Source organism: Chiloscyllium plagiosum, unplaced genomic scaffold, assembly GCF_037043375.1.
Source record: "Chiloscyllium plagiosum isolate Xiang-an unplaced genomic scaffold, Cpla_swu_hap1 HiC_scaffold_2, whole genome shotgun sequence".
NCBI lineage: Eukaryota > Metazoa > Chordata > Chondrichthyes > Orectolobiformes > Hemiscylliidae > Chiloscyllium > Chiloscyllium plagiosum.
The window spans coordinates 120,052,624-120,064,900 of record NW_028270140.1 but is presented as its reverse complement, the minus strand read 5'-3'; the positions used below and the strand labels follow the sequence as shown (position 1 = coordinate 120,064,900).

General features: G+C 43.4%; 1 protein-coding gene across 1 annotated transcript in view; it reads left to right on the top strand.

Moving 5' to 3' along the window:
* The first annotated feature begins 220 nt into the window (after positions 1–220).
* LOC148151977 (uncharacterized) overlaps positions 221–12,277 on the top strand; it is a 90,310-nt gene continuing 78,253 nt past the window's right edge. The window contains exons 1-3 of the mRNA XM_087994010.1: positions 221–315; positions 788–870; positions 9,483–9,571. Coding sequence (XP_087850136.1) covers positions 221–315; positions 788–870; positions 9,483–9,571 — 267 coding nt within the window. The remainder of the gene's footprint in view (positions 316–787; positions 871–9,482; positions 9,572–12,277) is intronic.

Below are 12,277 nucleotides of genomic sequence, written 5' to 3'. Positions count from 1 at the left end.
CCAAAATTCCCAGCCTCAACCCTGCTGTAAAGCACCTTGAGCAAAAAGCGACTGATTGATAGGATCTCAAGAGAAGCCAGTGAACACAATTGGACCTCTGACACTGAGGGGAGCTGAGACAGGTGCGCATGCGTAGAGGTGGCCGCCTGGTCGGTGGTTGTCAGTTGTCGCGCGGGGCGCATGCGCAGTGTTGTTGTTGTTGGTGGTGGTCGTGCTGGAGATGGAGGAGGTGTCGGACTGTGACAGTGAGGAGACGATTGTGGAGGCGTCGCTCCCGGACAGCGGCGGCGAGGACGAAGAGCTCCGACTGGACAGGTAAATCCGAGTGAAAACCAGAGCGGGGCGACGACGGACAGCTGCTGTCCACAGCCCTCACGCCTTGCCGCCTTCCCAAAGGCACAGCAACATCCCCTCAGGGCGCCCACCCACCCCCACGGCACCTTCCTCAAATACCAGCACCCTCGCCCACCCACCCCAGCCTCGTGTCCCCTCAGAACCCACCCCTCACCCACTTCCCCAGCCTTGTATCCCCTCAAATGCACCCATCTCTCACCAAACTGTGCCCCTCATTTTTCCCTTCTAGCACCTTTGTCATCCGCGTTCGTCTCAGGGACCCAACATTTGCTGGTGTGTCTTGTGGTAGAGATAGTTGGTAAATACCACTGCAGCAATGGGCCTGAACTCAACAGGAATCTATCAGCTATACAGATCTATGACTATTGTAGCAGGTTAGGTTACAATGTTTTAGTATTACTATTAAAATTACATTTGTGTTTATTCTCTATAGGATGCTGTTCATTCAAAGAAATGCTTTTCAGCTTTATCATACAATGAGTGATTTCACTTCAGGCAAGGAAGCAACATTTGGAGGTAATATTTCTACAGTTTTATTCATCCAATAAAAAAAAATGTATGTGTTCATCTTTTCTTGTCACTTTGTTCCCCACTCCCACCCCTTTCCAGAACACATCATGGCACTGACATCTAAGCTACGCTTCGCAGGTGTCAGCAATCTTGCTCACAAGTGCAATCTTACTTGAACCTACATGGTGTTATTTAGCCCAAGCTGTCTTATTGAGCTGAATACCCTATACAGGGCATCACAGTTGAACCAAAACCTTTCCTTTCACAATTCATGCATGGACACTAAGCCCAATGGGGCCACCAAACTTATAATTGAACTAGGAAGCAGAACAAGAAGTCACTTTGCATAAGAACCATTAATAATAAAAAAATGATATGTGAGACCCATCATTTAAATAAAGTTACATAAATGTTTGAAATGGATTAGAGATGGAGAAAAATTCTCCCTTCAACTTGGTTTTCATTGTCCTTACAAGCTTTTGTTTATATATAATTGGCCACATTTTTCCCTTACCAAAAAAACACCTAAAGGCTATTTGAAGAAGTGTCTTCATTTTTGTCACACTGAAGAAATGGAGAAAATTTCTTTCTACTGTTGGTAACACAGTTACTTGGAGGAGGATGATGATATTTAAGATCAGAAAGAGGGAGACAAGAACTTATGCAAAAAAGATTATAGACATGAAATAAGGTGATGGAAATCTGAGATCCCATGTTTATTGTGGAGAAAACTATGGAAATATACACAGCTTTAACAAAATGGAAGGAACAGGAAGTTACCAAACAGGTAGTTACAAAAAAAGCTGACAGACAAGGGTTTGTGCTACAAAATAATTTAGTTTTAAAATGCTGATTCCTCTCCCCAGGTCAGTGGGATTGAACTCACTTGTGTAATTTTGCCAGCTGTTCTTGAGTTCAATGTAAACCATTTAGTTAAATCCAAATTTTATGGTGAATGTGCATTAGTATTATATCTTGTGCCATTGTTACACAGAAGTTCTTTGGAAGAAAGTGTTTCATATCTCAGACAAATCTGTTACAGCACAGCTACAACACTGGGATCTACATGGCAATGTGGAAAATTGTTGAAACTTTATTGCTGGAACAGCACAGCAGGTCAGGCAGCATCCAGGGAACAGGAGATTCGACGTTTCGGGCACAGGCCCTTCTTCAGGAATCAAATGTGGAAAATTGCCCAGATATATCCTTGCTTAAAAATGTGTTGCTGGAAAAGCGCAGCAGGTCAGGCAGCATCAAAGGAACAGAACTGACGTTTCAAGCATAAGCCCTTCTTCAGGAAGAAGAAAGGTTTATGCCCAAAACGTCGATTCTCCTGTTCCTTTGATGCTGCCTGACCTGCTGCGCTTTTCCAGCAACACATTAAGCTCTGATCTCCAGCATCTGCAGTCCTCATTTTCTCCCAGATATATCCTTGACCTAATTCATAAATCCAACCTGGCTAATTACTGATTTATCAAAAGTAGACTAGAGGAGGAAAGGGATGGAATCAACAATGCTATCAAGCATTAGCCTGTCATTCAGTTTGTACCACCAGAGCCATTCCACTCTTGACTTCAATACAGCCATCGTTTAAACATAAGAGTTGAATGAAGGTGAAAATGATTGTCCTGGATGAAGACTGCATTTGTGCGTGATAATAAGGAGGAAACCTGAAGTCAATGGGAAACGTGGGGGAAAACTGGAGACAATAGAAATTGGAGAAAAATCTCCACTTGTTGTAGACATACCTCATAAATGAAGCAGCTTATCTGTTTCAGGACATCACTGCAGGCATCTATATAGTGACCTAGATCCAACCATTTTCAGCTATTACAGTGACCTTCTCTCCAGAGGACAAAAGGCAGGATGTTTACTGACAATTGCACAATGTTCAGTACCATTCACAGATCCTCATACCAAAAATAGCAAGTCTTGGATACTATCCAGGTTTGAGCTGACAATTGACTAGTAACATTCACATCACAAGTGTCAGCAAATAGCTATAACAGTTAGTAATGTCATTGAATGTCAAGGGCTAAGAGTCTATCAACATTCTTGGAGTTATCCTCAAGAAAGTGAACTGGACTAGCCATACTCAGTGCAAATGAGAGGATAAGAATCCTGCAGTGACTATCTCTCCTCCTGGATTCCTAAACCCTGTTCATCGTCAAGTCAGAATTTAAGACTGAGATGGAATAACTGTTTGTTGCCTGGGAGAGTAAAACTTTGCTGAAGCAACCAGATATCATCCAAGGCAAAGCAACCCACTCGATTGGCACCTCATCCACAAACATTCAACTCCTCCAATGTACAACTGTGTGCCACCTACTAGACACTGCAACGTTTCTCAAAGGCTCCAAGACAATACATTCTAAATCCTACCACTACCATTTAGTAAGACAAGGGCAGTAGATGCATTTGAACACTACCACGTATATGTTCTGAAAGCCACTTACCACCCTGACAAAATATATTGCCTTTCCTTCAGTGGCACTGGGTCAATATGATGGAACTCCCCTAATGGAGTTGAGTCCCCAGGCAACCTGCACAAATGGACTGCAGCATTAAGAAAGCAGCTCATCACCTTAAAGAGCAACTAGGGATGGATAAGTGCTGGCCCACCCTAAATCTAATTTTTGAAAAAGCTAGTTAATGAGAAGATTCATGATGTGGGTATTGAAATAGTTATTAACTACAAAGTATCAAGGTGTTATTGATTGCAGGTTGAGTTCAGGAATGTATATAGATGCTGATACCATGTGACCATAGTCCATAAGGCCATAGAAGTAGAAACAGGACAAGGCCATTTAGATCAGAGCTTACTCCACCATTCAGTAGGATTTGACTGATCCAACATGCCTCACATCCACTTTCCTGCCTTTCCCCTTGTAACGTTCAATTTCCCCTACTGATCAAGAATTTTACCAATCACAGCCTTAAATATACACAAGGACTGCCGATACAGCTTATTGCGACAAGGAGTTTCAAGGACTGTCAGAAATTCCTCTTCAAACGGTAACTCTTTTGACCCTGTCCTCCAGTCTTAGACTCAGAGGGGGAACAGTCTCAGCATTTACCCTGTTCAGCCCCTTCAGAAAAAAGTAGTGATTCCGTTGAAATGTGGGATTCTGAACTCCAGCAAATAAGAGTCCCTAATCTATTTACCCTTTGCTTACATCACTCCATTCTAGGGGTCATCCTAGTGAACCTTCTCAGCTACGCCCAATGAAATGATATCTCTTTATATGAAGGGGACCAAAACTACTCAGTACTCCCAATGTGATCTCATCACCTGCACAGTTGCAGTAAGATGTCCCTACTGTTATACTCCATTCCTCTTGAAATATTAACCTTCCTCTGACTTGCTGGACCTGTGTGTGAACTTTGTTTCATGCACAATTTACCAAAATTCCTTTGTGTTGCATCTTTCTGCAGTTTTTCTCCATTTAAATACTATACCAGGCTGTTAGTCTCGAGAGGAAGTAGCAAGAGGATACTGCTTTGCAATCCACTCGGGATACAGGGGTAGTGCCAGATTATTGGCAAACTGCGAATGTTTTAAACAAGTGAGGGAGAAACCTTATTATAGACATGTCAGTTTAACCTTGGTAGTGGCCAATATTGAGACCCGTTAAATTATCAGATTAATCAAGGCTGGTCAAGATGGTATTTTAGGGTAAAGAAGAAAAACATCTGACTAACTTGAATGAGCTTTTTGGAGGAACTAGTAAGGTGGCATATTGAGGGATGTACAGTTGATCTGGTCTATGGACTTTAGCAAGACCTATGTCAAGGTCTCACATGGCAGACTGGTTTAAAAGCCTCTAGGATTAAAGGGACAACGAGCTGGATACACAATTGTCTCAGTAGGAAGCAAAAGACTCAATTGGGGAAGAGTACTGATGAGTAGTCACAGATATGAAAGTATCTAATTAAACCATTACAGTGATCAATTTTAGACCATAAATAAATATCTTCAGTTCTACATTGATTGCCCGCAACCTTCTCACACTTATCCCCTATCTGTAGGGGAAGTAGCTAAATCCCTCACCCTTTCCATACTCTATCTTGTTAGATGTTCTGGAAGGTTTGATAGCCTCTGCTCCCTCTATTAATCCTTTCCATGGTTTTCCATATAACTGAACCCACCCCACCACTAGTTTAAAGCCCTCTCCACAAAGATAGTTCTTCTAATCACTAGGACTTTGGTCCCATCATGATTCAGATGGGGCCTATCCCATCAGATTAGCTCCTTCCTTTCCCACTATTGGGGATAGTGTCCTATGAATTGGGATCAAACTAATCTTTGAGCTGTACATTTGCTTCTAATCTTTTGATCCACAACCAATTTACTCATGGCTTATGCACTAGTCCAGGGATACTAGTTTAGTGCTCGTTTTTAAATTTAGCACTTAACTGCTTGTATTTCCTCAGCAGAGCTTTTTTTGTTCTATCTAGATCAGTACCTACAACAACTAGATCTACCCCTCCTATGCTAAATTCCTTTGCAGCCTAGCAATATTCTGAACTCAGGCACCAGGTAGGCAACACTGCTTTCACAAAATTCAATCCTGGCCATAGGACAGTATCCATTTCCTTGACTATATTTTACCCATTTATAGCTACCTCACCACCCCCCCCCCCCAAACTCCCTCTTGAATGATTCTCTGTACCGCAGAGCAATGATCACATTGCTCATCCTCCTTGCTGTCCCTGCCTTCTCCCACTTGGAGCAAGAATGGGGCATACAGTGGCTCATGGGTAGCATTGCTGCCTTGTAGCACCAGGGACTCAGGTTCAATTCCTACCTCTGGGTGACTGTCTCTAGAGTTTGCACCTTCTCCCCTTGTCTGCATTGGTTTCCCCCAGGTGCTCCAGTTTCCTCCCACAATCCAAACACATGCAGTTTAGATGAATTGGACATACTAAGTTGCCCATAGTGTTAAGTGCTTTAGTCAGGGGTAAATGAAGGGGAATGGGTCTGGGTGGATTACTCTTCAGAGGGTCAGTGTGGACTTGTTGGCTCAAAGGGCTTATTTCAATATGGTAGGGAATCTAATCTAAAAGAAGCTCCTTCAGCACTATTTCCTGATCCCATTATCTGCCTCACTTGTAGTCAAACCCTCCTGGCTGAGAAAGTTCACAATAGTTAATTTAAGAGGTGTGACCACCTCTTGAGACAGTATCCAGGTAACTCTTCCCCTTTCCTGATACCAAATGTTCAGAGGTCAGATTGGCTGGAGTCCCTGTTTCTCCATCATCTGCAGTCCTTACTTTCTCCTCCTGTAGTTCCTCAAGTAAGGAACTTGAGGCATAGTTACCATGAACTATAATGGATCAACCAGTTCTCGCACCATGCAGGTATAACACACCACCTGGCCCTTCATCTTGATTTAGAAATCTCTTAGTTGGATTTAAAATATATCCTACTGGTCTTTAAGTTTTAACCTGTAAATATGTCCCCTATTTCCCTTCAGTAGGAAAGTAATTTTAATAGACAGTCAAATTAGTAGCAATCACCAACCTGTAATATTGCTCTTTGTGCTAAGCCCCGATCTTGTGCTTAACATTATCTTGTTACAAAAACAAACAAAAGGCATTTCTTCCCCTCTGCACTAAATTCCCTGAATTTATCTACTCACTCAGGCTGTCACATTCACTCCTTCATAACCATACACAGCTTAACAGTCACACACATTCAACAGACCCTCTCTTAAATAAAGCTAAGATAATCACTAATTAAGCTTCAGTAGTAATCAACATGTATTAAGACCCTATTCATACTTCAGGTCATTGACTGATAACTCTTCCTCAGTCAGCTGTGTCAACTGCCTTATTAACCTTTTCACTGAATTTTAAGCTTTGAAAATTGAGAAAGAAAAGAGAAGTTTATCTGTTTATTTCCACGGTACCTACAAATTCCCAATTTATACTGATTCAGGCTGTGTCTCACTCTGGATAACATGTCTCCTGTGGACTGTGCACAGCTTACTGGTTGTGCGCTTTAAACAGGCCCTCTCAAATTTTCCTGACAAACTATTATTTCAGAACAGAAGTAATTCACAATAGGTTTTGTCATTAACAGGAAAGTGTTTATTGTAAAGAAACTTATTCAAACAACTGACCAAAAATGAATTATCAATTTACTACTACATGATTTAACATGACACTCAAAACTGAAGAACACACTAATTCAGTCACAAATAAGTCAGGCAATTTGATGTAAGTGTTATGCATGGAAAAATATATGAAGGAAACTATCTGTAGATCAAAAGTCCACACCACAAGGTGGAGACTATTTTCTCATACTCCTTTTGATTTTAGCAATTATGACACAATCTTTCGGGCGATGGTCCAACTTCGATTTGATAGCTGATCAGAGGGACCTAGATTTCCCCCCACCACCCAGCCAGAGGCTTGGTTACCCTCTAGTTATACCACTAGTTGTCTATCACTAATGAGGGAACAGCCCTGTGTGACAATAGCAGCTTTACCTTTTCATAAGTCAATAATTCAAGTTTTCTATGCCAATGGTTATAGCTGTTTTATTTATATTAAATCATAATTTCTTGTTACGTACAGAAATTTCTGTTGACTTTATCAGACGGAAAAGTTGGGCACTTGATTAATTTGGAGAAAGTGAGGACTGCAGATGCTGGAGATCAGAGCTGAAAAATGTGTTGCTGGAAAAGCGCAGCAGGTCAGGCAGCATCCAAGGAGCAGGAGAATCGACGTTTCAGGCATAAGCCCTTCTTCAGGAATGAGGAGGGTGTGCCAAGCAGGCAAAGATAAAAGGTAGGGAGGAGGGACTTGGGGGAGGGGCGTTGGGAATACGATAGGTGGAAGGAGGTTAAGATGAGGGTGATAGGCCACAGAGGGGGTGGGGGCGGAGAAGTCGGGAAGAAGATTGCAGGTCAAGAAGGCGGTGCTGAGTCCGAGGGTTGGGACTGAGACAAGGTGGGGGGAGGGAAAATGAGGAAGCTGGAGAAATCTGCATTCATCCCTTGTGGTTGGAGGGTTCCTAGGCGCAAGATGAGGCGCTCTTCCTCCAGGCGTCGTGTTGCCATGGTCTGGCGATGGAGGAGGCCAAGGACCTGCATGTCCTTGACGGAGTGGGAAGGGGAGTTAAAGTGTTCCCCTCAGACGTGGTTGACGATGCTCTCCACCGCATCTCCTCCACTTCCCGTTCCTCCGCCCTTGAACCCCGCCCCTCCAATCGCTACCAGGACAGAACCCCACTGTCCTCTCCTACCACCCCACCAACCTCCAGATACATCGTATCATCCTTCGTCATTTCCGCCACCTCCAAACAGACCCCACCACCAAGGATATATTTTCCTCCCCTCCCCTATCAGCGTTCTGGAAAGACCACTCCCTCCGCGACTCCCTCGTCAGGTCCACACCCCCCACAACCCAACCTCCACTCCCGGCACCTTCCCCTGCAACCGCAAGAAATGCAAAACTTGCGCCCACACCTCCCCCCTCACTTCCCTCCAAGGCCCCAAGGGATCCTTCCATATCCGTCACAAATTCACCTGCACCTCCACACACATCATTTACTGCATCTGCTGCACCCGATATGGCCTCCTCTACATTGGGGAGACAGGCCGCCTACTAGCGGAACGTTTCAGAGAACACCTCTGGGACACCCGCACCAACCAACCCAACCGCTCTGTGGCTGAACACTTTAACTCCCCCTCCCACTCCGCCAAAGGACATGCAGGTCCTTGGCCTCCTCCATTGCCAGACCATGGTAATATGATGCCTGGAGGAAGAGCGCCTCATCTTCCGCCTAGGAACCCTCCAACCACAAGGGATGAATACAGATTTCTCCAGCTTCCTCATTTCCCCTCCCCCCACCTTATCTCAGTCCCAACCCTCGGACTCAGCACCGCCTTCTTGACGTGCAATCTTCTTACCGACTTCTCCGCCCCCACCTCCTCTCCGGCTTATCACCCTCACCTTAACCTCCTTCCACCTGTCGCATTTCCAATGCCCCTCCCCCAAGTCCCTCCTCCCTACCTTTAATCTTAGCCTGCTTGGCACACCCTCCTCATTCCTGAAGAAGGGCTTCTGCCCGAAACGTCGATTCTCCTGCTCCTTGGATGCTGCCTGACCTGCTGCGCTTTTCCAGCAACACATTTTTCAGCACTTGATTAATTTGAATACATTTCTAACTTCTGTGATGACTCAAGGATTATTGGTGCTCAAGTGGGTCATGGCACTATTCTCAGATCTACCATTTCTTATGTGGAGAAGCAGGAGTGCTCCCTCAGGCCTCTTAATGTTTGGTCCCTATTGTGCTTCTCTTTGTTTCTTCTCTGATTGCTAGGAATCATTCCCTTCGGATGTTATTTTGGCCAGCTGCTGAATGGGAATGGATCAAAAATCTTAGAATGCTCTTAGTTCAGCAGGATTTCTGTGCTTAGTCAAGCTGATTATTGTTTCTGGCATTTACTGTACCCGCTACATAAATATTATGGTTTCTATCTCTGATTCCTTTATACCAAATTTTGTGAATTGAAATATTGTATTTAATTTTTCCTGGATTAGGTTAGTACATGAAGTGTATCATAACTTAAAGAGAGCGGACCACTTAAAATTGCTTTTCTTTTTAGGAAGTTCTTCACCTGTGATACAGATGATTCCTAAAACCAAATGTTTCCGAATACATCTTGAAAATTGTCAACAGCAAGTGAGAAGTCTGGTATGAATTATAAGATCAAATTTAGAAATTGGCATGGAATAGAGGCTGAGTGTGGGATATTTGAGTCCTGAAATGTCTCTGCTTGGCTAGAATCATAAAGTCTGAAGGAATTTGAACTGTAACCAAGTTGTTCAATGATATCAGAACGTCTTTTGTGGTTAAATGAAATCAGAAGAAATACTTTTATGGAGTCTTCTATGGTGATCTTGGGAATTAGATTTATGGGAATAGGTTATTTGCCTGAATTGTCCCTCGCTTGATTGCCCTCAATACTATTATGTTTGTGGTAGTTTTCCTTGGGCAGCCAATGCAGATCGTAGTACCACAGAGGAATCTCTCTCTTTCCGAGTCTGAGCCCATCTGATGAATGTAGGATTAACAGTCCTGACCCCAGAATTGGAACAGGGTCAATGACCCAATTATGAATAGGTAGAAATTACATTCTATTCCCCATTGACCCCTTCAATTCTTCAGATGAGGCTTTTCTTTCTCTCTGCTTTTTCAGTTGAAAATATATGTTGTTGGCATTCTTCCTACTGTCTGTACTTATTTAGATACTGTTTATAGTGTTCATCTGTGGTATTCTGACCACAACCTGTTCATATTTTCTCTTCACATCAAAATAGGTGAACTTTGTGCTTGGTTCTTCCATATCCTTTTCCACAGTAAATACTGATGTAAAATACTCATTTAGAATCTCCCCCATTTTCTGCAGCTCTACACAAAGGTTGCCTTGCTGATCTTTGAGGGGCCCTATTCTCTCCCTAGTTACCCTTTTGTTCTTAATGTATTGGTGAAAGCCCTTTGGATTCTTCTTAATTCTATTTGCCAAAGCTATCTCATGTCCCCTTTTTGCCCTATTGATTTCCCTGTTAAGTATACTCCTACTTCCTTTATACTCTTCCAAGGATTCACTCGATCTATCCTGTCTATACCTTACATATGCTTCCTTCTTTTTCTTAACCAAACCCTCAATTTCTTTGGTCATCCAACATTCCCTATACCACCAGCCTTCCCTTTCACCCTGACAGGAATATACTTTCTCTGGATTCTTGTTATCTCTTTTCTGAAGGCTTCCCATTTTCCAGCCGTCCCTTTACCTGCGAGCATCTGCCCCCATCGGCTTTCAAACGTTCTTGCCTAATACCGTCAAAATTGGCCTTTCTCCAATTTAGAACTTCAACTTTTAGATCTGGCCTATCCTTTTCCATCATTATTTTAAATCTAATAGAATTATGGTCACTGGCCCCAAAGTGCTCCTCCCACTGACACCTCAGTCACCTGCCCTACCTTATTTCCCAAGAGTAGGTCAAGTTTTGCACATTCTTTAGTAGGTACGTCTACATACTGAATCAGAAAATTGTCTTGCACACACTTAACAAATCCCTCTCCATCTAAACCCTTAACAGTATGGCAGTCCCAGTCTATGTTTGGAAAGTTAAAATCTCCTTCCATAATTACCCTATTATTTTTGCAGATAGCTGAGATCTCCTTAGAAGTTTGTTTCTCAATTTCCCTCTGACTATTAGGGGGTCTATAATACAATCCCAATAAGGTGGTCATCCCTTTCTTATTTCTCAGTTCCACCCAAATAACTTCCCTGGATGTATTTCCCGGAATATCCTCCCTCAGCACAGCTGTAATGCTATCCCTTATCAAAAACGCCTCTCCCCCTCCTCTCTTGCCTCCCTTTCTATCCTTCCTGTAGCATTTGTATCCTGGAATATTAAGCTGCCAGTCCTGCCCATCCCTGAACAATGTTTCTGTAATTGCTATGATGTCCCAGTCCCATGTTCCTAACCATGCCCTGAGTTCATCTGCCTTCCCTGTTAGGCCCCTTGTATAGAAATAAATGCAGTTTAATTTATTAGTCCTACCTTGCCCCTGTCTGCCCTGACTGTTTGACTTGCTTGAGTTCTCAACTGTACCAATCTCAGCTTGATCTCTTTCTTCACTATCTCCCTGGGTCCCCCCCCCACCTTATTAGTTTAAATCCTCCCGAGCAGCTCTACACATTTTCCTGCCAGTATATTAGTCCCCTTCCAATTTAGGTGCAATCCGTCCTTCTTGTACAGGTCACTTCTACCCCAAAAGAGATTCCAATGATCCAAAAATGTGAATCCTTCTCCCATACACCAGCTCCTCAGCCATGCATTTATCTGCTCTATCCTCCTATTCCTGCCCTCACTGGCTCGTAGCACCAGGAGTAATCCAGATATTACTACCCTTGAGGACCTCCTTTTTAAATTTCTGCCTAACTCTCTGTAATCTCCCTCAGAATCTCAACATTTTCCCTTCCTTTGTCATTGGTTTCAATATGGACAATCACCTCTTGCTGGCCCCTCTCCCCCATGAGAACATTCTGCACCCTCTCTGAGACATCCTTGATCCTGGCACCAGAGAAGCAACACACCATTCTGCTTTTTCGCTGCTGGCCACGTTTCGCTGCTGACCACAGAAACGTCTGTCTGTACCTCTGACTACAGTATCCCCTAACACAATTGATCTCTTGGAACCCAACATACCCCTCATTGCATTAGAGCCAGTCTTAATACCAGAAACTTGGCTGTTTGTGCTACATTCCCCTGAGAATCCATCACCCCCTCCAGTTTCCAAAACAGCATACCTGTTTGAAATGGATATATCCACAAAAGACTCCTGCACTAGCTGCCTACCTCTCTTACCTTTCCTAGAGTTCACCCATCT